Source organism: Dermochelys coriacea, chromosome 5 (genome assembly GCF_009764565.3).
Source record: "Dermochelys coriacea isolate rDerCor1 chromosome 5, rDerCor1.pri.v4, whole genome shotgun sequence".
Taxonomy (NCBI): domain Eukaryota; kingdom Metazoa; phylum Chordata; order Testudines; family Dermochelyidae; genus Dermochelys; species Dermochelys coriacea.
The window spans coordinates 101,450,554-101,478,019 of record NC_050072.1 but is presented as its reverse complement, the minus strand read 5'-3'; the positions used below and the strand labels follow the sequence as shown (position 1 = coordinate 101,478,019).

Genomic DNA, 27,466 nt, shown 5'->3' with positions numbered 1-27,466 from the left:
GGTGCCCAAATGGAATCACTTACAAGATCAGAGCTAAAGCTGCTTGCCGTTTTTCAGATTTAAAATATTTAATAAAAGAGGCCCTTTTTAAAAGTCAAATTTTTGTGAAAAAATATTTTTCAAACTTTTCATTTTTTTTCCTGACAAAATTGTAAAATGAAAAATGGAGCCATGCTTTCAGTTTTTGTCTTTTTGGTTTTCTCCTTCCCTCCTCCCTCACTTCCTTTTTCAGCGGGAAGTGGAAAAGGAAGGTGGGAAAAAATGAAAAAGGGTTAGATAGGAAAGCCAAAAAATTAACATTTTCAAAAAAGAAAAATTTTGAAGCAAAAATTTGATTAAACCTTTTTGTGAAAATATCAAATAAAGTAAACCCATTCTGAAACGGAATGAAAAGGGCTTAGACACTTTTATATTTTTCACAATTTTTTCCTCATATATCAACCTGCTCTAATTCAGGACCTCAGAGAGTTTGCCCTTCTAGTCTCTTTTTTTGTTCATTATCTTTAGTTTGCTTGACTCTTGAAGGAAGGAAGAAGAGAAGGAAGAGGTCTGATATGTTTATCTGATCGAGAAGAGAAATGCAGATTGGAACCTTTTTTTAATGTTTATGTTGAATTTAAAGGGAAATTTGTTAGCCCTGTTGTGGCAAATAACATGCAAAAATGACTATAACTAAATTAGATGAGAGAGAAAATATTTCTCTTTAGTTTGTTTACTTTGTGTTTGTCAGTACTCTGTGTATATTAAGTTTTGCCATTTCCTTCTTTATAGTCAGTCTTCCTTGTTTTGTGTGACTCTTCTACAAAGCAAGAGGGGAGAATATTTTTTTAAAAATAGGAAATATTATTTAAACATAAAATCTGGCAAGGGTGTTACGGGGCAACTGAAACACTTTAAACTGTATTTAACTTGGCTAGATATCAAATTGGAAGTATCCCTTTAATTTTACTGGACAGGTTTTTTAAGCATTGATGGATCAAAGAATCTTCCAAGAAAAACACTTATTTGAGATTTAATTCATAAATACAAAAATGAGTTTTGAATTGGGAATTTGGAAAAGTAAATGGATCTCTTTGCTAGCAAACTGGTGACAATTAACAGGTTGGAAATTTTGGGTGGGTTTGCCTTAGGCCAGGTCTACGCTCTAAATTTACATCGGTATAACTACATTGCTTAGGGGTGTGAAAAATCAACATCCCTGAGTGACACAGTTATACCAACCTAACCCCTGATGTAGACAGCGCTATGTCAACAGGAGGGCTACTCCCGCTGACAGAGCTACTGCCTCTCACAGAGGTGGATTAACTATGCCGACGGGAGAAACTCTCCCATTGATATAGTAGCATCTTCACTGAAGTGCTACAGTGGCACAGCTGCAGCAGTGCATCTGTACCGCTGCAGCTTTTTAAGTTTACCTGCCCTTAGGGATATCAGTCCTAATTGCTTTTAGGCACTTTTTATAAATTCTACCTTTTGATACTCGATTTACGGATGTGAAGAATCTATTTTTATCCCCTGCTGAAAAAATTATCTACTCTTTAAAATTTGATTGGTGGCGTTTAACAAATAATGCATCACTTTGATTTACATGTGAGTTGTAAGAGCTGGGGTATGACAGCCATCTGTGCCTACAATTGGAGCACTGGCTGCTGTTGGATCTACTGCCCTTCAAAGGAACAGAGATGTGTCAGAGGTAAAAAGCCATAGGGTTCTAGGTGGAGTGGCAAGTGTTAATGGACAGAACTCTGAATCAGCTGGGCCTTGTTAGCCTCCTAGAAAGGCACCTGGAGCAGTTATAAAGGGAGAGAAGACAGCTGCTAGGGATGGCTCAATAGCCAAGCTGCTGGTCAGAGGGCAGGGACTGGCTGACTGTACTGGATTCTAGTTCACCTTTTGGAACAAGAAGGAATTTAAAGACTGCTCTTTGTGCTCTTCTGCTACAAGATGGGAGCTGAAAACTGATTTTAAGTCTGTGCTTTGCCCTTCTCCTGGAGCAAGAGAGATCCACAGATTCCGCCAGCTCTTCCTATGAAGCAAGAAAGGATTTAAAGACTATATATATATTTTTTTTTTGTTCAGCCTGTCTAAGAGATCTTTGTCTCTGCTTCCTGGAGAGGATCCAGGAATTGTGCCAGTAGAAAACTATTTGAACTCCAGGGTCCTCCCTCAGGAACAGGAAGTGTCTCTTTCGGTGTTTGTACTGCACCCGCCACAATGGAGTCATCATCCCAATGGATACCTTTGAGTGCTACTATAATATAAATATTTAATAATAAAGACTGCGGTCTGGAGGACTGAATAGAGCTCAGGGGACAAGGTGGCCAGAGAGCATGGAAGACCTGCCAGACTATTGCCTTAGTTTGGGGCTCAAGATTGGAACTCTAAAGAACTGGATGGGCTGGAGTTCTTTTCTTTCCCTGGTATCAAGGAACTGCACGAAGCTGACTCTGTGACAGGAATTGGAGGGTATTTATTCGATAGCATATAATTGGTCTTTGATCAAAGAGAGATTCCTTGTTGATCACTTCTTTGGTATTAGCCTGACAAAGGGATTTTATGTCTAACTTTTTTATGAAAAAAGAATTGCTCTAGACAAGAGACTCATCTTTTTGTATACACAGCTAAACCTAGGTGAAGCCAATCATCAAGGCCTTTACACACATGCTTCACTTGACTATCATGAGCAGTCCCATTGATTTCACTACTCCTGACTACAAGGTTAAGCACTCATGTTGGTATTTGCAAGTTCAGATCCTTAATGATCTTCTCCACCTAGATATTGCTACGTTTGAAAAAAGATGAATTGTTTGAATCTTGAACATTGCTTTCTTCTGTGGGATTGGGACCTAAAAGCAGATGATAATACACAAGATTAACTGTGTTTATTACTTTAATAAAACGAGCAATAAAAAGATATAGGTTTTTTTTAAATGGAATATACAGAGTAAGGCACCAATCCTACAAACACTCAACATGCACATAACTTTACTGACATGAGTAGATATGCCTATGATTAAGTGTCTCAAAGACTGGTACCTAACTTTGTATGTTGAGAGTGTTTCTAGAGAGATAATGCCATGTATTGAGCAAGTCACATTGCTTGACTATCTCTCAAACCCCATTCTTCTTCTTAAAAAATAGTAGACAGAAAATCCCAGACCCAAAATGAAAACAAACAGACACAGTTAGCAATAAAGAGAGAAGCAACATTAAATTCTCAAAAAGAAAAGGAGTACTTGTGGCACTTTAGAGACTAACAAATTTATTTGAGCATAAGCTTTCTAAGGTGCCACAAGTACTCCTTTTCTTTTTGCGAATACAGATTAACACAGCTTCTACTCTGAAACCTGTCATTAAATTCTCATAAGTCCTCAGTTGGGTCCTAGGAAGAGAATGTATATTATATTCTATTTGAGAAAGCTAATAAAGGAATAGTTTATTTTTTTTTAAATTTCTGGCAGTTTGAGCATTTATTTATTCGGTGTGACTTATAAAATAACAAGTGCCCATCCCATGCTCCAGGCATCTCTACAAAATGTTCACAGGAGATCATACAATCAACTGCTCTGCCCATTCCTATTGTTGCGACTAACCATTACTCTCTGGCAAAAAATCAGGGCACTAATAAAGCTCCTCAGACTGAGTTTCCCACAAATACACAAATAAAGACAAGCTTTGCATGGTGCCCAGAGGGTTAACACAACCAAGCTCTGGGTGAAATAAATTCCACTCAAGCGTCCTTTGTGCATGATGCTCTTGCAGTCATTCCCTTTTGTTTACATCAAAGTCCATTTCTAAATGTGTTTGAGGTATGGTAAGACCCAGAACATCACTCTCCTGTAGCAATTGTTGTGAAATCTTACATCCATATCTAAGTGAATGCACAGTCTTAATCATGGTATTTTATTGTTTTAGGGTGGCAAAGTCACTGAAAGTCCCTGTGTATGAAACACCAACAGGCTGGAGGTTTTTTTCAAATCTTATGGATTCTGGACGATGCTCACTTTGTGGAGAAGAAAGCTTTGGCACTGGTAAGAAATCCAACAACAATGTTTTCCAAAGAACCTTAAATCTGCTTATTCTCTTGTGGGATACTGGGCACCAACCTCTTCATTTAGTGGTAGGAAGACTCGGCAAATTAATTCCCTGGCATAATTGACCATTGACCCTCAAAAGTTCAAATTTGAATAGGTGACCTTTAAGCTCTGGGTGCCACGTAACCTGTGTTATGAAATATGAGAGTTTCAGTAGCAAAAACAGTAGCCAAACTCGTTCTGAGGGGATGGGTAAGCTGCTTGCCATTCCATCCTATGTCACAGGACCCAGAAAAATTTCTCCTGGACCTACTGCAAAAACAATTTTTTCTTCACTGGCTGTGCCAGCAATTTGATGGATTTTGTGCATGTGTATATGGTCATTATGTGTATTTATTATGAGTATCTGTGCATTAAACTGAACCTGTTGCAGGTGTCTCTGTTTAGGACATTGTCTGGTTTTCCAATAGTTCTAGTGACAGAAAGAACTTTGTAATAAAACTACTTCAATGTCATCCAGTCAGTAGCCACATTTTCCCAAAGAAATTGTTCCTCCTCTGCCTCATTACTTAATGAAGCCAATTAGTGACATACAGAATGCAAAGCAAATATGAATAGCCCATCAGGAACATAGGATTGCTAGCTCCAGCACATTCTGCAAACATGTGAAACATCTATCTATGCAATCTGTAAGTTTTGCATTTAAAGGTATTTGTGGGATATGGAAATAACTGAATAAATTCCACTGCATTTCTGTCTCCTCCTTATTCCTAAATGTGTTGAGGAATGCATCTCACTGCAGTTTCCTCCCCCCCCCCCCCCCCCCAAAAAAAAAAATCTTGACTCTGGATAACGGTGGTAGCATAGAAGTACATCTGAATAGATAGACTGTTAGTCTGTAAGTTAATTATTTTGTATTTTGGTAAGAATTCTAGGAAGTTCTTTGATGTTTGGAATGATTTCTTTGTTATAGATTTTCATAGAAAAGCAAACACCGGGCATTCATGTGACTATTTTTCAAAGGGCAGTCTACACAGTCCTTGGACCTTAGAGGACTCGGAGGGGGCATTTTAAGGGAAACTGGGAAGTTTATTTCCTTTCAGAATATGCTCTCATTTGTCTCTGCCCAAGTTCTCTGGATACTGAGGCTTCAGCTGGGTGGTCAGACCCTGGGATTTTTAAACCAGATGGCTATCTGATGTTATGCCATTCATCTAGTGCTCCTCTCCCTGTTTCTAAATGTCATAGGTTCTCTCTTCCATCCAAGGTCAGTCACACTTCTGCAGCCTTCCCATGGGTCTCTTGTGCCCCCCTGGCCACTGATCCAGCAAAATAACCTCATCAGCACCTGAATTGATAGGAAAGCCCCATGCATGGGTGGTGGAGGGTTGGCTTGCTTATTGCTGGAATTTTCAAAGGAGCCTAAGAGAGTCAGGCACCCAACTACCATTGACTTTCAGTGGATTTGAGCACCCAACTGTCTTAGGCCTCTTTGAAAATACCAGCCTATGTGATCATCAGGCGTAGAGTTTTCCCTGCCATACTCAAGTCAATCTGTGGAGTTAGGATAGTGGTGGTTCCACACTGCGGACAGGTCTGAGCCTTTACTGACTTCCAATATCTTATACCCTTAAGTTGAAAGGTATTTGAACAAATTATAGTGGCAAGGCCCCCCATTCAGTCTTGAGAGGAGGTTTTGGAACAAATTGATAAACTAAACAGTAATAAGTCACCAAGACCAGATGGGAGGAAGGAACTCAAATGTGAAATTGCAGAACTACTAACAGTAGTTTTTAACCTATCATTTCAATCAGCTTCTGTACCAAATGACTGGAGGATAGCTAATGTGATGCCAATTTTTTAAAAAGGCTCCAGAGGTGATCCCGGCAATTACAGGCCAGTAAGTCTGACTTCAGTACCGGGCAAACTGGTTGAAACTATAGTAAAGAACAAAGTTGTCAGGCACATAGATGAATATAATTTGTTGGGGGAAAATCAACATGGTTTTTGTAAAGGGAAATCATGCCTCACCAATCTACTAGAATTATTTGAGGGGGTCAACAAGCATATGGACAAGGGGGATCCAGTGGATATAGTGTACTTAGATTTTCAGAAAGCCTTTGACAAGGTCTCTGACCAAAGGCTCTGAAGCAAAGTAAACTGTCAGGAGATAAGAGGGAAGGTCCTCTCATGGATTAGTAACTGGTTAAAAGATAGGAAACGAGGGGTAGGAATAAATGGTCAGTTTTCAGAATGGAGAGAGGTAAATAGTGGTATCCCCCAGGGATCTGTACTGGGACCAGTGGTTTTCAACATATTCCTAAATGATCTGGGAAGAGGAGTAAACAGGTGGCAAATTTGCAGATGATACAAAACTACTCAAGATAGTTAAGTCTCAGAAAGACTGCGAAGAACTACAAAAGGATCTCTCAAAACTGGGTGACTGGGCAACAAAATGGCAGATGAAATTCAATATTGATAAATGCAAAGTAATGCACATTGGAAAACATAATCCCAACTATACATATAAAATGATGGGGTCTAAATTAGCTGTTCCCACTCAAAAAGAGATCTTGGAGTCATTGTAGATAGTTCTCTGAAAACATCCACTCAATGTGCAGCGGCAGTCAAAAAAGTGAACTGAATGTTGGGAATCATTAAGAAAGCGATGGATAATAAGACAGAAAATATCATATTGCCTCTATATAAATCCATGGTATGCCCACACCTTGAATACAGTGTGCAGATGTGGTTGCCACATCTCAAAAAAGCTATATTGGAATTGGAAAAGGTTGAAAAAAGGGCAACAAAATGATTAGGGATATGGAACAGCTTCTGTATTAGGAGAGATTAATAAGACTGGGACTTTTCAGCTTGAAAAAGAGACTACTAAGGGGGAGGATATGATAGAGATCTATACAATTGTGACTGGTGTGGAGAAAGTAAATAAGGAAGTGTTATTTACTCCTTCTCATAAAGCAAGAACTAGGGGTCACCAAATGAAATTAATAGGCAGCAGGTTTAAAACAAATAAAAGGAATTATTTTTTTCACATAACGCACAGTCAACCTGTGGAACTCCTTACCAGAGGATGTTGTAAAGGCCAAGACTATAGCAGGGTTCAAAAAAGAGCTAGATAAGTTCATGGAGGATAGGTCCATCCATAGGCTATTAGTCAGGATGGGCAGAGATGGTGTCCCTAGCCTCTGTTTGTCCAGAAGGTGGGAATGGGCGACAGGGGATGGATCACTTGATGATTACCTATTCTGTTCCCTCTGGGGTACCTGATATTGGCCACTGTCGAAAGACAGGCTACTGGGCTAGATGGACCTTTGGTCTGACCCAATATGGTCATTCTTATATTCTTATGTTTAGCCTCCCTCCCACATGGCAATGAACCATGCCAGTGTGGTTCCTGACTCATTCACAAGTGGTAAGGACTGCAGCCAGCAGAAACTGCAGATGTGCCCCAGATCTATTACTTTCTATTGCACACAGAGGGGGGAAGGATTTTAGTCACTTTCCACTTTAAAGGAACAGCACCAGAAAAAATAATTTAAAAATGATTATGCTGTAAAAAAATAAAAACTAACAACAGTATTTCCATATTACATAGCACATAAATATGCATGACTTACCCTTGGAGACTGGGTTTTGCTAAGGATAGTGCTGGCCAATGAGTGTCCTGAGCACAGATGATCTGTAACCCTACAGGTCATTGGGAAGTTCTGAGGTACACAGAAGCAGCATACTGCGGAATGTCAGCCCTTTCAAAGGACCCACGTGCATGGATCTCAAGGGCTATGCTAGGGTGGGCAAACTACGTCCTGCGGGCCGGATCCCGGCCACCGGCCATTTTAATCCGTCCCTCAAGCTTCCTGTTGGGGAGCGGGGGCTGGGGTTTGCCCCCCTCCAGCTCTCCAGCTGGGGAGCAGGGTCAGGAGCTGCTCCATGCGGCTCCCAGAAGCCGGGGCATGGCCCCCCTCCAGCTCCTATGTGCTCCGATGGCCTCATCCAATGGCCCCCTCCAGCGCTTCATGTAGGAGCCGGAGAAGGGACATACCACTGCTTCCGGAACCTGCTTGAGGTTAGCGCTGCTCAGAGCCTGCACCCCTTGAGACTCCCCCTATGCTCCTAATCCCTACCCCGATCCCCCTCCTGTCCTCCACACCCCTCAATCCCATCCTGGAACACCCTCCTACACCCCAAACCCCTCATCCCCAGAGCCCACACCCCCAGCCAGAGCCTGCACCCCTTCTCTCACCCCAGCCCAGAGCCCCCTCTCGCACCCTGAACTCCTAATTTCTGGCCCCTCCTTGGAGCCCGCACCCCCAACCAGAGCCCTCCCACACCCCAACCCCAATTTTGTGAGCATTCATGGCCCACCTTACTATTTCTATTCCCAGATGTGGCCCTCGGGCCAAAAAGTTTGCCCACCCGTAGGTTATGCTGACTCTGATTGGAATATAGACAGTGTCATGACTCTGGATTGGGCCCTTTAAGTTCCCTTTTATCCAGTCTCAGGGGTGCTAGGGATGATCCTGCCCCACTGTGCGACTGCGTCTCACTGAGGGAAAGGAAGCTCCTTTGATGGTCCCATACCATGAAAGATACAAAGCTTGTCTTCTTCTCTGAACCTCTGTCTTTCTTTGGCCTCCTTCCCTGGACTTGCTTCATTATGTAGAGCCTCAATGTGGTCAGATGCTGTACTGCAGCCTTTCCCCAGGTCTGTCCCTGATTTCTCAAACCCCTACTGACTCCCCTTAACCTCACACCAATTTGCCTGCCTCCAGCTCTTTCCATACCCTTCCTTAATCCCGACTCTCCCTCTTCCTGATACTAACCCCGTAAACTCTTGATAAATCCTCTCTGTTTCTTATGGGTAGTTGGGGATGCCATTGCACAAATTGCCTTAAGCAGCCTGTGGGATGGTTGCTGCTTGAGTTCCACAACCTGTGCATCCTGGCCTACTAACTGTGGAGCACCTGCAGCAGTACCCGAACACTGCCAAAAATGTACTCCAGTCCTGAGCCACCACCTCAGGGTGCTCAAGCCATTGGGTGCTCAGGCAACTTGGGTGCAGTCAAATACTAGCTTGAAAGGCCCCAGGGTACCCAGTTCCCACTTCAACTGCTAGATTGTACCCAAATAGCTTTTTGCATTAACCAAGTTATGAAATGTTATGTCCACATCTCGCTGCCTCAGTTTCTCCATCTGGCAATTGATTTTAATAAGTCTTATCTATCTGATGTGACATGAAACTTGTTTGTAAAACACTTTGAAATCTTCAGATGAACAGTGCTTTATAAATGCAAAGTGTTTTATTAATAAGTATGTGTATTATTACTCTGAGCCTTTTCTCTTTTACGTAGTGTCCTAGACTACATTGCCCTTCACCAATTTCTGCTTGCACTGGGAATTTGAGTCTGTGTTAAGACTTTCTCCTTAATGATCTCACTGTAGAGATAGGAAACTTGGCAGTTCTTTAGTTTTCAGAATTTCATATTTAAAGGAATCTACCATCCAGTAGGCCAACACAATGACCTTGCTACTCTGTAAAAGCAAGATGGGTTTTACAGACCTGCATCTAAATTATCACATTTATTGTCATACTAACCTGACTGCACTTAAAAGTGAATGGTTCTATGTCCAGGTAATACAACCCAGCTGTAGTTCCCAAATAATGCAATCCCCTGGTGTTATAACAAAAAGAGATTTTGTAGTGGCCAGTAAATAAAAGCAAATTTTCTGCTATAAAAGGACAAAAGATTTTGAAAATATCCCATAGGGCTGTGTTTCCCAGACTTGTTTTCTGGCAGCTAATCTTGGAGTTGAACCAATGCATTTAAAAACTTCTTCCATTTTTGTAGTAGTGTGAGGAGTTTGTCAGATGAGGTTAGTAATTTGCCTGTATTATGAGTAATACCCAAGACACAGTTCAGAGAAAGGCAACAGCAGCAATTCTTATCTAAGTTTCATCAGCAAGCTATTAATCAGAATTAGGAAATCTATGTACTTGATTTATCTTGCTTATATCCACCTTGGCAAATGCTGCATCTCATTTTCACGTTTTCATACTTTTAAACTTCCATATGTCAGCAACATCAGAGGCTTTTTGCCACAAGCTTAATAGAAAGAAAAGCTAAGAGAGGTGGAGTAGATATTTTATTGCTATAAAAAAGACCTAAAGAACTGTATGCAGATCTAAAACCAGAGTAATTCCATTATCTTAAATGCTGTAACAGAGATAAGAATGTGGCCCCAAAAATCTTAGTTTCCTTAAAATATCAGCAAGCTGTGGACTGCTGGAAGAGGAAGAATTTGTAAGATACAAGGGAAGTGCAAACAAAATAATTTCCCATTAAGGCTAAACATTTTTTTCAGTTTGATTTTGTTTTTAAACATTGCATTTGGAGAAATAATGTCCCTGATAGCATTGACTAGCGTAATTTGGGAGAAAACAAGAAGATATTTATTTTAATGCATATTATTATTATTAATTTAAAATAGTGCTCTGAGCTCTTACTCAGTATTGAGGTCCTATTGTAGTAGGAGACACAGTCTCTGCCCCAGACAGCTTATATACCAGATCTATTAGAACAGGACAATTTTTGCACCAGTTTACACTCTTTGCAAGCTCATTCTGTGGGATTACACTTCAGCGTAAGACTGCATGGTATTTGGACTATTTAAATTGAGTAGTTATTATTGCTTTAATTAGGCATGCCAAAGGTTAGTTAAGTATAAGAGACTAGACAGACACAAATGTGTTATCTCTGCTATTAAGCTGTCCTTTCTGCCTTTCAGCCAATCTCTTCATTGAAGCACAGGCCAGAATTCACTAGTGTTTCAGGGTTTTTCAAGGAAAGAATTATACAGAATTAAACCTAGCGGTATAGTACATTGAACTCAACAAGATGGAAGCAGCAGTACTGGTGTTACAGCCCTTGAAATTGAGGGTATACCCTGTTGTTGTGCATCTTTAATTTGATTATGTTACAAAAATTGTGCAGATCTTATACTCCTTCTTATCCATATGCTGATCCATGGCTACTGGACAACCGATTAGTATGATGTAGAATGTGTGAACTGAAGTGTAAGCTATGTCTGCTCAGTATGGCACTCTGTCCCCTCAGTGGTGGGTGGACCACCTAGTGATGGTGAGTGTGCTATGACCCTGGGTAAGAGGGGTTGGTCTATTAGCTCAGGCAGTAGGGGCTCCTGTATTAAGATCGAGAGGTCCCAGCTTTGATCGGTACCAACAATCCACCCAAGGACATTGGCGTTACAAAAGTAAAAATACCATTAGTCGAATTGAGGTGGGAAACAGCAACTGGCTTCATCCAAAACACTGCATGTTTTTCAACTAGATCAGTAGGAATAATTTAAGAGGTAGAAGGCCAAGAAAACCAGAGGGTATAATAAGTTAAGTACACATTCAACTAGCAGAAGCAGAAGTAATGGTTTTAAAGCTGCAAAAAGAAATAAGGGCAATGAATAAAACAAACATGCATGGAAATAATAAGCCAACCTGTGGCTGACAGAAATGCTGAGGAAAGGAAAGCAGTGTTAAAAGATGAGAGAGAATGACCAACAGATTTTGAGAGATGCCAACGGTGTAGTAGGGTTTTGTTTTTATTGTAAAAGAAAATGACTCCTGCTGTACACACACAATTATTGTCATACTCCAAACAGGCTGGCATTTTTACTGGTAACTTTGGATTCTGGAGAATCTGCATTGCTTTCAGTTTTTCCATCCACGCTTTTGGCACCATTTTTCTTTCTTCCAGTCCCTTTTTCCGTAGTGGCACCATGCTGTTTGTCCTCCTGAAGGACGTGCAAAGGTCACAGAACATGCCAAAGCTGCTACGTGGATCGGAAGAATGATACATGTATACGCTCACCCCTCTTCATGGAAATTTATGAGCTCAGGCCATGCTAACATAAGGCTTGGAACATACAGAGGCCATTCCAAAAATTCCTCTGCCCTGTTTCATGGGACCATTTTGGTTCAATAAAATGCACATGAAGTATTTGGTAAATCAAAATGCAACTCATCTTTGCTATCTAGTTCAGATATCATAAAGATAGTATGATGTACAGGGCATTTTGCTGAATGAATAATATACACATTTTACTGTATGTATCTAACAAATTGTGCTGTGTAGGTGATTATATAATAAAGGAATGTATGATTTGTCACGCCAGATCAGATCATTGATGCATTTAGTTGTATACCCTGCCTCTGTTTGTTGCTAATATCATATAAGTGTTTGTACAGCCCCCCCATAATTGTAATATCTGAAAACCTAATACTTGATGTTTCAGTGCCTGGGCCCAGCAGTCCTGTCTAGCCCATAATAACATACATGGGGTGGAAGGTGAGGCTCCTTTCTGATCTTCTGGTGAATAGCTTATTCCTAGGGCCCTACCAAATTCATGGCCATGAAAAATGCGTCACGGACTGTGAAATCTGGTCTCACGGGGGAGACCAGCATTTCTCAAATTGGGGATCATGATCACAGATGCCGACTTTCCAATGCGCCGGGGAGTGCTATCCCCTGGCTCTGCCCCCACTCCACCCCTTCCTCCTAAGCCCTGCCCCCGCCCTGCCTTTTCCTACCCCTGTTCCGCCTCTGCCCTGCCTCTTCCTGCCCCATTCTGCCCCCTCCCCAGCATGCTGTGCCCTTGCTCCGCCCTCTCTCTCCCAAAGCCTCCTGCACACTGTGAAACAGCTGATCATGGCGGGCGGGAGGTGCAAGGAGGGACGGGGAGGTGCTGATCAGCGGGGACACCAGTGGGCGTCAAACACTGTGAGATGGGGGGAGCTGATGGTGGGGCTGCCAGTGAGTGCTCAGCACCCATAATTTTTTCCCCATGGGTTCTCCAGCTCCAGAGCACCCACGCAGTCGGCGCCTATGGTCCTGACCCAAAAGGGAGTTTCAGGATGGTCACAAGGTTATTTTAGGGGGGTCGTGGTATTGCCACCCTTACTTCTGCACTGCCTTCAGAGCTCGACAGCCAGAGAGCGGTACCTGTTGGTCAGGTACCCAGCTCTGAAGACAGCGCCCTGCCTGCAGCAGCACAGAAGTAAGGGTGGCCATACCATACCATGCCACTAGGGTTGGAAGGCGTCCGGTTTTTGACTGGGAATGCCTGGTCAAAAAGGGACCCTCGTGGCTCTGGTCGGCACTGCCAACTGGGCCATTAAAAGTCTGGTTGGAGGCACTGCGGGGTCTCGGGGCTAAGGCAGGCTCCCTGCCAACTGCCCTAGCTCTGCTTTGGTCCCGGAAGCAGCTGCCAGGTCCTTGTGGCCCCTAGGGCATGGGCAGCCATGGAGGCTCTCAGTTCTGTCCCTGCCCCGAGTGCCGGCTCCGCAGCTCCCATTGGCTGGGAACCATGACCAATGGGAGCTGCAGGGGCAGAGCCTGCGGGTATGAGGGCAGTGCACAGAGCCTCCCCAGGTGCCTAGGGGCTGCAGTAGAGTGACCAGACAGCAAGTATGAACAATCAGGATGGGGTGGGGGTAATAGGTACCTATATAAGATAAAGTCCCAAATATTGGTGCTATCCCTGTAAAATCCGGACACCTGGTCATCCTAGGCTGCAGGGACCTGGTGGCTGCTTCCTGGGAGCCATGGTAAGTGCCATTGGGACCCCACACACCCCAACCCCCTCACCCTCTCCTGAGCTGCCTCCTGCTCCCCAACCCCCTGCCCCAGCCTGGAGTCCCCTCCTGCACCAAACTCCCTCCTGGAGCCCACTCCTGCATCTCAAAACCCTCATCCCGGCCCCACTCCAGAGCCCACACCCCCAGCCGGAGCCCGCATCTCCCTCCTGCACTCCGAACCCCTTGGCCCAAGCCTGGAGCCGCCTCCTGTACCCCAAACCCCTCATCCCTGGCTCCACCCCAGAGCCCGCACCCCTCCGCCAGAGCCCTCGCCCCCCCTCCCACACGCCCACCACCTGTCTGAGCCTGGTGAAAGTGAGTGAAGGTGGGGGAGAGTGAGCGACAGAGGGAACAGTGATGGAGTGAGCGGGGGAAGGGCCTCAGAAAAGAGGTGGGGCAGGAGTGTTCAGTTTTATGCGATTAGAAAGTTGGCAACCCTACATGCCACCCTTTCTTCTCTGTTGCTTCCTTCAGAGTTGGGAAGCCAGAGAGCGGTGGCTGCTGAATGAGGGACCAGCTCTATAGTCAGCAGTGCAGAAGTAAGGGTGGCAATACCATTCCATGTCATCCTTACTTTTGCGCTGCTGTTGGTGGCAGCTCAGCCTTCAGAGCTGGGCTCCTGGCCAGCAGCTGCCATGCTACAGCTGCCCAGCTCTGAAGGCAGCGCCGCCACCACCAGCAGCAGCGCAGAAGTAAGGGTAGCAGTACCGCAACCCCCCTACAATAGGCTTGAAACCCTACGTCAGAGTTGGCACTTATGAGCAGCAGTGCATCAGTTTACATTGTGACAACTATATACCTTCATAATGTAGAAAAAGACAGATATCTTATTACATGGAAGCACAGGATTTTACAGGATATTGCAGAAAGCAACAAAATTGCAAACTGATCTTCGTATTGCAGGATTTTTTTTTTTCACGCAGGGAATTTTATCATCTCTGTTGGTTTGACTTTTGGGGTAGAGGATTTTGCTGAATGTTTTTCAGTGACACGGAATGTCCCTCGGGCAAATTGTCCAATCAGCAGCCCTTATGGCTGTCTAATCAGGGTAGGCAGGTAGACTGTGCAGTGATTTCATAAAGGAGTCAGAGCTTCATGTAGACCGTGCCTGCTCTGAGCAAGTCTAGCCACTGTGCCATTAAACGTCTCCGTTGGTACAGTGACAGCGTAAACAGCAAGTGGTGACATGACATAGCTGCCATGCTGCAATTAGTCCTAGCACCACTTTCCCCGGGCACTGCTTGGCTTTGTCTTTCTGTTCAAGTTTCTGTCGTCTAGTAACGTAAAGTCAAGTTTTCTGGAAGCATGCCTCTTAGACCTCATTGCATTCTCATTCTCACCAGTATCTACTTTCTTGCAATTTCTGCATAACCTAACTGCTTTGGGTATGTATCTCAGAAGAAGCATGTTGCAGGTTGGCCCAAGGCAGATGTCAGGGCAATTATGAACATCTGGGCAGACAAGGAGATGAAGTTGCAGCTGAACTCTGTAATTTGGAGTACTCTGCTTAATTACTAGGAGAGGGCTAATATGATCTGGCCCAGTTCTGGGAAACAGTCCTAATTATATATATCATTGTGCACAATGGTGAGCAGGAATCACAATGGTTAAGAATGTAATAACATTTACACTCTTGCGAGCCAAGTAATTTCCCATCTTTTGTTGAATTTTAGTAATGTGGATTCTGACATGTCTGGCTGTCTCTCTCTCTTCCTTACTATCTTTTAAACAATTATTTTGGCTGTCAGTCTGGAAAATGTCTTATTGTTTTACTCTATCTAAAAAAACAAACTGACATGAACTGCTCTATGCTTCTCATCTGGAACTATTGTTTGCATTTTCATTGCTGTATCTGCTAATAAATGTGCATTACTTATTTCTTTTTAGGATCTGACCACATCCGAGAGAAGGATGGACTCTGGGCTGTGCTAGTCTGGCTTTCAATCATAGCAGCTCGAAAGCAGAGTGTGGAAGAGATTGTCAGAGATCACTGGACAAAATTTGGCCGCCACTACTATTGCAGGTGCAGATAATTATTACAAAACACAGTAGGCTAGTATGTTCGTAGGACAATTCTGGGGCAAGTTTGGCTTGATTAGCATTGTTGCTATTAATAGTGAAATGCGTTTAGCAGCACTTCAGGTGTATGCACAAAATGAAAATCTGCTGTAGATTGAACAGCGTTCTTAGGGATGTTAGTGGTCTAAGTCTCAGCTTTAACTTGAACCAGACTGGCTTGAAGCATAAGTTAAAAAACCAGCAAGGTTTACTCAGCTCTTCGTCTTTCAAAGATAGATAAACTGAGTGCCAGGCACTCTATTGTATGTGGGCCTTTTTGACAGGACCAACGTCCTGCCTGCTCTCTACAAGGGGTGAAATTCATGGTCCTGCCCAAGGTCTATGCACTTTTAAACTCCTACATAAGATCTCAAAATAGGGCTTAAGTGGGACTCATAAGGTGCCTAGGCCTTGTGCTGGCCCTCTCTCCAGGGTGAATTTTTACCCTACAGAGATTAAGGAATCCATAAAATGTTTTGTTCCTTAGCAAAGTTCTTTCTCTACCCCTTCACTATTGACCATGCAGTGTGCCAGTTGGTTGCTGCCCTGCAGCCCAGAGTTGGCTACGTATTATTAATGGTGTGGTATTTATGTGGCATGTAACGGATCTCTTTGTGTAAACTGTGTTGTTTGAAAGCAAGTTGTTGTTGCTAATAACATCTCAAAATGTAAAAGTATATCAGTATTTTCTAAGTGGGTTCTGCTAATGCACTGAGGCAGGTGGTTGGTTATTCCAGCTGAAAATAAAAGAGGCGGGAGTGGCTTTCTGAAGGGAAAATATTCAGTGTGTGGTTTGAACAGCCCTGAGATAGAAACACTAAGGGCAGCCAAGGCTGGGGAGAAGGCCAGAGCTGATAACCTTGTTCTCTTATTGTTAATTTCTTTGCTGCTTGCGCCAGACTCCCAGCAGGAGACGACTTTTTGACTCTACACGGTCTGCAGACTTTGTGTTAGGGGCCCAACAAGAGAGCACAGATGTATCAAGGGGGAGAGGGGTTGAGGGTGGACCTGTCTTTTAAGCATGTAAGTGCTTTAACCACTTAGGGCACACAGTTTTCTCTTAAACTTAATTGACAGATTTGCACATTTCATGGAATGGATGACTTAGGAGCACAAAAGTTTGTAAGTAAATGGAAGAGCTGTTTTCATTTGCACTAGGCACTTCAGTTGCATGCCTGGTTTTCCATGTCTGCAGTAAATTACTAATTGTGAGCATCTCATGCTCTGTGAAAACAGAATCTTTCTGCTGGGTGGAGCTTACTTATTTCTTCATACTACTTTTCTTTTTATTCCTACATGCAAGATTTGATTATGAAGCATTGGAACCCAGAACAGCATATTTCATAATGAGAGACCTGGAGGCTTTGATCATTGACAAATCATTCAGTAATCAGCAGTTTGCTGTTGGGAACAATGTCTACCGTGTGGAAAAAACAGACAGCTTTGAATATGTGGATCCTGTAGATGGCACTGTGACCAAAAGACAGGTATGAAAGCAACAAAAATAATCTTTTCAAAGATAATGGGGAAGTGTGTATGGGGGAGAGGGGAACCATAATGTTTTACAATGATACACGCTACTTTTATAGTTGTTAATTCAAGGACAGGAAAAAACCCACTTTTTACTTGAATCATGATTTTCTGTAGTTAGTGTAACATACTTGTTGGTACATAGCAGTACTTTCCCCCATTTAAGAACACCTGATAGTGGAGAAAACAGTTAACTTGCACTCAGTGCACACCACTGAAATCAGTGGGGTCGCGCAGGATGTAAGCAAGGGAGAATTTTACCAACACAGTGGAGCTCAGGTAATAGCAAGTTGCCTAAGAACATTAAGAACAAAGCATGGTGTCAAGAAGAAATGAAAATCCTTCCTTTTGCTGTTTTCACTCATTCCAATTCAGACTGAAAACATCTGCTGCCTTAAACTACAGTCCAAACTAAATCTTTTGCTCTACAAAATTCATGACATGATCAATACTAGTAGTATTTTTTTTCCTGGTGGAAATGTGTATAAAGAGACACTATGAATATAAAGGTTTCAGAGTAGCAGCCGTGTTAGTTTGTATCTGCAAAAAGAAAAGGAGTACTTGTGGCACTTTAGAGACTAACAAATTTTGAAAGTTTATGCTCAAATAAATTTGTTAGTCTCTAAGGTGCTATAAGTACTCCTTTTCTTTTTACTGTGAATATAAAGTGTGACTTGTATTTAAATATATTCTTTTTTCATGATTTTCTCTTTCCTAGATTAAAATAAATCCATGTTGAGATTAATTTTTGGCAAAAGCTCTTATTCTGGGTTTTCCTCTTCCTTGTCATTTTCTCTTTGTTCTTCAAATGTTAACCATTTTTTATTCCTAAAAATATACCGTCTCTTAATATATATAATCAGATCATCCCACATCATAGCATATATTTGTATGTGTCATACAAAATGCTTATAATCTTCTACTCCATATATCCTCTTCAGCACCTCTTCTTGACTTGACCAGCTTGTGAAACAATCTAGCCACTGGTACTGACCCTACAACCAACATTCTTCCCTGCTGATTGGTTTCAGTTCTGGACCTTTCTCACAGTCGCATGTGATTGGCGCTAAACTCGTCATTTACTGCTAGATCTTTCAGGGGATTTTTTTTTCAAAGTGTTCAGAGTTGGTTTCATGGATTTTGACAAGTAAAATGAAGGAACATCTTCATCAGATCTTTTAAAAAAAACACATTAACTTTTGCAACTCATGCCAGCTTTGTGCTTTCAATCTCCTGATACAGCATGTTAGGTTTTTTTTTTAATAGGGTGTGATCAGACCCACAACCCTTCTGTGAAAAATAATCAACCTCCAAGGACTTTGCATAGAATCTTACAGAAAATTTCCTCATTGGGGTATTGCAAATATAGTCCAGGTACATGCTAAACCAAACTCCAGATTGTCCTAATTATTGTGGTTTGTGAATCATCTTGACCTGACCAGGCCCTTGCAAATCCTACTCTACAGTCTTGGAATAAGACAACAGTTGTGCTCTGGTATTGAATCATTACTGAGAAATACAGAGGCACCATTTGACAAAAGCCAAATTATCCATGTTGACGAAAGGGTCCAATGTATCGTAACCTGTTGATGAAAACTCCTGATCCTTTTAATTAGAGATCTGTGAACTGTCACTGGATGTTTTCCTCCTGTCTTTGTTTCTGAATGGAAGAGGTTATCCATGTAGTTTGAGTTTTTTGTTTTTGAGTGTGTAGTGAGGAAGCAGACATTGGAAAAGTTGGAAAAAGTTTTTTCATTCACATGCCCACAGATAAGGCCAAGATTCTTCTTTCTTCAGAATGAGATTTCAGTGCTGCCTCGGAGATAAGGCTTTTCCTGTCAAAATATTCAGTGCAGTCTGCTGTGCATTTGGGACATTTAAGTGTCAGTTGAGGAGCAAATAAAACCACATTAGGGCATAATACTTGGAAGTAAAACCACAGCCATTTTATATGGGTCTGACGTATGTGTGTGTGTGGCTATATATGTACGTTATTGTTACTGGGCCTCATGCTTTGCTAGTGTACCTCTATACGTATTGTACCTCTAAATAGTGCTTCAAATTGTTAAACTGAAACATACCCATAGCTTTGCATGCCTGAATCTTGTTTGTGTTATCCTTTAATTGTAAGAATGACAAGAAATACAGCAAATAATAGTTAGCACATATGTAGCAGTTTTAACCTTCAGAGTGCTTTACAAACACTAACAAATTAATGGTTAATTTGATTGGAATGTAATACAAGAGTGACCATCTCTGTGAAGTCAGTTGTAATTCCATTTACACAGCAAGGCCTATCTCTGTCACATCAGCTCCAAAACCAGTGGATTAAATTCTCTGCTGGTGTATGCATCGCATTGGATGGGATACCTTCAATGGGATACCTTCAGAGGCATTGCAGGAAGTCATGTTGATGATTCAGTATGCCAGCTAACAGTTGGCCCCACTGGCTTTTGGAGCTGATGTGACAGGGGCAGGGTTGTTTTCTGATATATTTTTTAAATCAGGACTTCTAGCACAGCGTAGCACCAAGCTGTTCTTGCACCTTCATTATTCTGCGAGCATTACAGGATGACTGGTCCTTATTCGTGCACTGCTAGAAAGTCCATCCCAGTGCTTTTAAACATCTCCTTCATCAGGAAGGATTCCCATCTGCTAGATCATTGAAACCAACATGCTATACTGTCTACACAGTTGATTTTTTTCATAATTTATTAGCTTTTTAGCCATGAAAAATTTAGTCTTGTGGCAGAGTTTCCATGCAGCTCGTATACATTCACTAGCATATTTAGGATGCCTAAAATAAATGTCCGCAGACGTTCAGTGTGAAAACTATATCCAGTCTTCTGGCTACTTCCTCCCGGAAGTTATCAACCCATCTGATTTCTCACAAGATGATACTGTTCTCATTGATGACAATAATAATTTTCAGTTATAAGAGAGGATTTACTTCCTCTTATTGGTCTCCAAGTTTATCCTTTTTTTCTTTTAGACTATAAATTCTACATTCAAAGGGAATGTTTTCATTTTGTCTTGTACAGGATCAGAGAAATAATATATAATCAATAATAATAATAGACAATTGGATTTACAACAATATATCTGCCAGTGCGCTCATGTTAGGTAGGAGAATAACATCATGCCACACAGAACTTATATTGTACATTATTCCATCAGTTTCCTCTCCCCTACTAATATTTTCTCCTAATTAAAGTTCAGATCCATCAAGAAACAAAACTCCAGTCTCCTTTAGACTTTTTGTATCTTATAAGAAAAAGGAAACTCAGTGTTCATTTTTACAGAGAGCGGCACTGCAGTCTTCAACATTTTAAAATTCATGCTGCTTCACGTTTCACTTAGTAACAATTATTTGTTATTAAATATTTTAATTCATGGCGTGCCAGATGCAATGGGGCAAGATTCTAGAAAATAAAGGGGATGTATCAAAACTGAATGGCTCTTTTATTCTTTTCTGTGAGCTTGCTGAGTGAAAGCCTTGTTGGTTCTAGAACCACCCTGAACTTTTCAGGGACAAGGTTGGAATCAAGATTTCACAGTTGGACACTCTATAAATAATGAGCCCAAAGCCTAGATGCAAACCACATAAACTCTCTGAAGTGTTTAGATATTGTATGGGAATCATACAGTTTGGGGGGTCACCTCTAGTTTGATGTTGAAAGTCAGTATCTAAAGGTTGTTACTTTATTAAATTATTTCTTCCTGGCATGTAACCATGTTGTTTTAAGGAGTAGACCCTGGTGTGTCTTTGTAGTGCCCCTGTTTGGAGTATTCTCAGCTGTGCTGCAGGAATTCTAAGCCTTCTAGAGATGTATCAGCTGTTATTCCCCCATTTGTGAGAGTCTGTGTGGTCGAGCATCTGTCACCAGATAATACAAAATGAGGAAGAAAATAGCTGCAAAACAGCATAGGAAGTAAATACAGGGAGATGTGTGTCTGTGAGTGAGTGAGAGAGAGAGAGAGAGAGAGAGAGAGAGAGAGAGAGAGAGAGAATTCCAAGTACTAGAAATGCTGGTCGTATTACATTACCAGGAGGCTCTGTAGTTGGGGGAGCAGTTTGTATCAGATTGTGAGAGAGTGTTTTGGAAAGCATGTATACTGTTTCTTCCAAAGACCATGATTTAATGAGTAAATGAGTTTTCAGAGCCTCCTGTGTCAAATGAAACAGTCATTCCTCAGTGCTGTTGCTGCTACACAAGATACAGTGTGCGGGCAGTGTATTTAAGCAGTCTTATGAGCCTTGTCATGCTGGTGATCAGTAGAGTTGGTTCAATACTGCAAAATGGTACTTGCAAACATTTCTTGGAAATAAACCTATAAATTACCCTGGATGCTGCTCATGGCCCCATTTATTCACTTTCTGCAAATATTTTTGGGTCTTTGGAGCCTGGAAAGTTTAAATGACAATGTTCTATACCTTAAGATACCTGTTCTATATCTGACATTCTTCCAAAATACAGGCTCAGTTGTGCAAGGATCCCTTTAATCCAGGGATCTCAAACTCAAATCACCACTAGGGCCACATGAAGACTAGTACATTGGCCGAGGGCCACATCACTGACACCTTTTCATACAAAGATACAAAAGTCCTGCCCCTGGCCCTGCCCCCACCCCCATTCTACCCCTTCCATGAGGCCCAGCCCCTGCCCCTTCCCACCACTTCTCTGCCCCATTCCACCCCCTACCCCAAATCCCCAGCCCTGCCTCTTCTCCACCTCCTTCCCTGAGCGCACCACGTCCCCGCTCCTCCCCCCTCCATCCTGGAAAGTCCTAAGTGCCGCCAAACAGCTGTTTGGGAGGTAGGTGGAGGAGCGGGGATGCGGCATGCGGGGGGCGGGAGGTGAGGGGAGCTGTGGCAGACCACAGGAAATAACTCTGCAGGCTGCATGTGTTTGAGACCCCTGCTTTAATCTATCTTCCTCCTCATGGTAATATAATTGAAGGGAATCAGCACCCACCAAGAAGCATTCAGCAGCTCACACGAATGGAACATAAATAATTTTTGTGGACACCTGGGGTGAAATCCTGGTCAAAACTCCCATTTACTTTACTGGGGCCAGGGTTTCACACCAGAACTCTACAATTGTCTTAGCTAAACAAATTCTGGAGAGAGAAAACAAATGGCTAATGTGCTACTCTCTCCTCCGTTTGCCTGAAGTTCCCATGCTATTGGAAAAGCCCATTTTAAACCTTTTTTCTTAACATTACCTATTTGTGGTGTTCTGTCACATAGGTTGTACATACTGAAAATACTAGGTGAATGAATGTTGCCCAGAAATTTGAAAAACTGGACATCAGTGTTTGTACTAGTAACTAAAAGGATTATTAATAGAATCACAGAAGTTTTGAGATGGAAAATACCTATTAGGTCATTTAATCCAACCCTTTACTGTGGTGGGATTTATTCCTATTACATATTTTCTCTAGTTAATGGCTAGTATCAACCAAACAATTCTTTATATGGTGCTAGAAATGCTTCAGCACATACCTGAACAAACAAAAAAGTTCCATTAATATTTTAGCTTGTTGGAGCTCTGCTTTGTTAAGATCACTGGCTTCTCAAGTAAGTCTTGATGGAAGAGGAAGAGTCAAATACCATTTCTCTTCTCTGAATGACTTACTCCCTCTCGGGCAGATGAAAAAAAGAGCTTGCCCTGTACACAATGCCATGGAGAGCAGCAGGATTAGGGGGGGAAAGAAAACACGGTGACTTGGCAGAGAGGGGAGCTAGCCATCCCTTTCCCCTGAGTAAACAGTACTGTTTTCAGGGCCTCTTTGTCCTAAATTCTTGTATTTTCTCTTTCCTCCACCTGCTCCAAATGGTCTGATCTGCAAGTTCTGACTAAGGCCTCTGTTACTCTCAGGAGAGTGATATCGCATAAAGTCACCTAGGGGAAATGGGGGATGTTTTCAGTGCTAGCCCTTAAGCTGCAAACAATTCAGCAAGTAACCCTCCCCCATTTGGTGAAATCTGGGTCACACAACCACGCTTTCCCAGATGCATTGTGGTTGGAAGGGATCACCATGTATTGCAAGCAGCATTGAGAAAAGTGGGTGGGGGTGGCAGCTTCCTGTTTGGCTCCTTTTCCCCACAACACGGTGCCACTTTTGTAAAAAAACAAACTATTTGGGGGACTTTACGCTGGTGCTGTCCTCAAGCACCATCCAGGTTGCTAGGGGAAAGAGGGCTTTTCTCAGGTTCCAACCTGTGATCCCAAGGATGTCTTCACAAAAGCTGCAGCACAAGATCTCTCACCCATGCCTCATAGCTTTTCTCAGCATGGCTGGAGCAGCAACAACAATGGGGATATTGCTTTCACTAAGGTCTAACCTAGTCAGCAAACAGCAGTGACCTTTTAAATGTTCAAAGGCACAATCCACCACCATTCTGCACTTGCTCAACCTATGGTTGAACCAGTCCTTACTGCTGTCCAGGCTGCGGGTGTACGGCTTCATGAGCCATGGGAGCAAGGGGTAGGCTGAGTCTCCCAGGATCACGATTGGCATTTCAACATCACCAATGGTTATTTTGCAGTCTGGAAAGAAAGTTTCTGCTTGCAGCTTTCTGAACAGACCTGTGTTCCTAAAGATGCATGCATCATGCACCTTTCCCGACCATCCTACATTGATGTCGGTGAAACAGCCCCTGTGATCCACCAGCGCTTGCAACACTATTGAGAAGTATCCCTTTTGGTTTATTTACTCTTTGGCAAGGTGCTGTGGTGCCAAGATAGGGATATGTACACCATCTATCACCCCACTGCTGTTAGGGAACCCCATCGCAGCGAAACCATCCACTATGTCCTACACATTTCATAGTAGCAGCCGTGTTAGTCTGTATTTGCAAAAAGAAAAGGAGTACTTGTGGCACCTTAGAGACTAACAAATTTATTAGAGCATAAGCTTTCGTCCGATGAAGTAAGCTGTAGCTCACGAAAGCTTATGCTCTAATAAATTTGTTAGTCTCTAAGGTGCCACAAGTACTCCTTTTCTTTTTATGTCCTACATGTTGCCCAGAGTCACTATCTTTCTTAGCAGAAGTTTGTTAATGGCCCTGCAAACTTGGATCACAACAGATCCCACAACAGAGTTATCGACTCCAAATTGATGCCCCACTGACCAGTAGCAATCTGGAGTTGCAAGCTTCCACAGAGCTATCGCCACCTGCTTCTCCACTGTCAGAGCAGCTCTCATTTTAGTATTGCTGCGCTTGAAGGCTGGGGAAAGCTCTTGGTACAGTTCCTGGAAAGTGGCCTTATGTATTCAAAAGTTCTGCAGTCACTGTTTGTCATCTCATAGCTGCATAACAATGTGGTCCCACCAATCAGTGCTTGTTTCCTGGGCCCAGAAACAGCACTCAATCATGTCAGGGTGATGCGTGACTCGCCAGCAACTGCAAATTGCTCTGCTCTGTGTCTTCCAGCAGGGCTGCTTGCATGGCATCACATTGTTCCACGTGGTGGCTCCTGTATTGGCTGTGTAAATACTGCAGGATAAGGCATGAGGTGTAATGCTCACAGCGGTGTACAGCTGAATTGGCTCCATGCTTATCGTGCTATAGCTTCTGCGCAGGTAACCCAGGCTTACAAAAAAAGGTGCGAAAAAGGCTTAGTTTGTTTGCTGTTGATTTGAGGGAGGTAAGTGCATCATGGGAGGCTAATGCCATGTTCCCATAATCACCCACGCCGATGTATTGGTCCCATAAGGCATTGCGAGCCCAACCCAAAATTCCACTCAGCTATGTGCACTGCAGGATAGCTACCCACAGTGCAGTGCTCCGTGCATCGATCCTGCTAGTGAGGATGCACTCGGCTGACACAATGAATGTTGTGTGGACATGCAAAATTGACTTGCTTAAATCAGAGGCTCAATGTCGACTTACATAAAGTCGACTTAACTTTGTAGTGTAGACATGACCTAAGCCTATGCTGGCCAGACAGCTTCCACCATGGCTGGAGCACACCACTGTCTCCTGCACTCTTATTTCTACCTCTGCAAGGTTATCTTTTGGGGCCACCTCAGTATCTACCCTTTCTTTGGGCCTGCACAATAAGCAGCAGAAAATGGGGGGGGGGATCTGTTTTTATTTTGGGGGTTTTATTCAACCAGATTTTCAGCCTGAGTCTCCTCATGCTGCTGTAAATCTGGAATATTTCAATGGAATTACACCAGTTAAAATGGTCATGAGAAGGGAGGGAGTCTCTGTGTGAGTACCACGCTCAAAGAGCACAATGGTGCACAACCGGAATAATAATAATAAAAACACTTCGGGGTGAGTATTGGAAAAGAAAACCACCCCGACTCAAAAATAAAAATTGGAACCATCTGCAACTATTCTTGGGTGGATTCTGACATGGGCAAGGTTTATTCCGAAGGGGAAAATAATTTGCCTAGTTCATATCCACATCCTGGTCTTTCCTCAGGTTAATCTGAACAATCACTCCCACTAATGCAGAGGCTAAACAGTCTGGTGATGGACCCAGAGGGTTTGTGGAAAATTGAGTTAGTTACATGACAAATACAGCAACTTGGCAATCACTGTAGATTGGTCAAATTTTTGTCGTCGTCGTCATCATTTTATTTATATTACCATAGTCACGGACCAAGACCTCATTGGGCGAGATGCTGTACAAATACAGAACAAAAAGACAGTCCCTGCCCAAGAGCTTACAATCTAATGATACAATGTTCAGTATCATGTGAATGATGTGTGATTAAACCCTCAGGGTTTTGTTTACTAGAATACAGTACCCTGAACTGAATGCCCCAAGTAGTTAAATTAAAGATTTGCTTTTAAATACAGCCGCTTTAATATTTAACTTCACAAAGTCTTGGCAGGTATAACTGAGAGAAGGGGTCATTGCTTAAAACATGAAGGTGCAGTAGCTGGAAATAGTTTAAAAACAGGCTGCCACAGAATTGATAGCTGTGAGAGGCATTTTCTTTTGGAGGGAGGAGTGCTTGCGAAGGAGGACTTGCACACTTCCTGCATTTCCATTTGATGTGAAAATAGTAATTGACTCAGGCTTGGTCCACACCACCAACTTATGTTGGTATAACTGCATTGCTCAGCGGTGTGGAAAATCACCTGAGCAACACAGTTACACTGACCTAATTCCTGGTGTACACAGTGCTGTATCAACAGGAGGGCTTCTCCTGTTGACAGCTACCATCTCTTGGGGAGGTGGAGTAACTATGCCAACAGGAGAAGTGCTCCTGTCAGCATAGGTAGTGTGTTCACTAAGCGCTACAGTGCTGTAATGTAGACAAGCTCTCAGACACTAATTCCCTCAGTATCATGATGTCTTCTGAGTGATCAGGTATTGTTTTAGATACTGTAGTGTGTTATGGTGTGGTTTTCTGGCATTGCTCTTTTGACTTTTTATCCTCAACTTTCTTTTGAACCCCTGATATAAACAACGAACACACTTCATCCCATGGATTGGGTTTGAGGATGAAGTCTGCACAATTGATGCACCATGGTCAATAGCATATTTTCTTATAAATGATGCAAGAGCTCCTTTATCATTATTGGCCATCATTTTACCCTTTACAGCATTTTGCCAGGTTAGCCACTTGTGACGCAAGTTCTGGACTGGAACAGCAGATGACAAAGGCATGACTTGATCTCCTATTTGCCAAACATTGTCTCTAATATCTTTGTCGAAATGCAACGTTTGCCATGTGCTTTGTTTTTCCTAATTCTTTTTCCACCATACAGATGTACCTGTTTCAAATGCTCTCCCCGGTGAGTCCTTTCAGGTCTTAATCACAGACTACCCTGCTTCAGGTCTCCTTCAACACCACCGTGTTTTATTGTGTTGTTCCAACCAGATACCGCCTGTAGGACTATTTACATACATCTAGAGTCCACCAGCGAGTTCCCCCACTTGCTTCTGGGGAAGGGAACCCAGGCTTGCCTGCCTCTGCCTTCCTTCAGGCTCTCAGCTCAGCACTTCCTTCCTCTCATTTTGAATGTTCCTAGCTGCTGGGGTTGCCTCCCCCTCAAATTAGCCCCTCAGCTGTAGCTCTGCCTCGTTAATTGATCTTCCAGTTAGGTCCCAATTAACCTATATTGAGTGATAGGGTGCTGAGTTCACTCCTGACTGACTCAGCACACTCTGTTACACTCATGTAATTTTTGCATAAAGACATC

The 27,466-nt window shown here is 42.7% G+C and overlaps 1 protein-coding gene across 2 annotated transcripts in view; it reads left to right on the top strand.

The window, feature by feature from the left end:
* PGM5 (phosphoglucomutase 5) overlaps positions 1 to 27,466 on the top strand; it is a 117,488-nt gene that overhangs the window by 70,156 nt on the left and 19,866 nt on the right. For both annotated transcript variants that reach the window (XM_038403565.2, XM_038403564.2), the window contains exons 7-9: positions 3,916 to 4,031; positions 15,592 to 15,727; positions 17,066 to 17,249. In XM_038403565.2, coding sequence (XP_038259493.1) covers positions 3,916 to 4,031; positions 15,592 to 15,727; positions 17,066 to 17,249 — 436 coding nt within the window. The remainder of the gene's footprint in view (positions 1 to 3,915; positions 4,032 to 15,591; positions 15,728 to 17,065; positions 17,250 to 27,466) is intronic.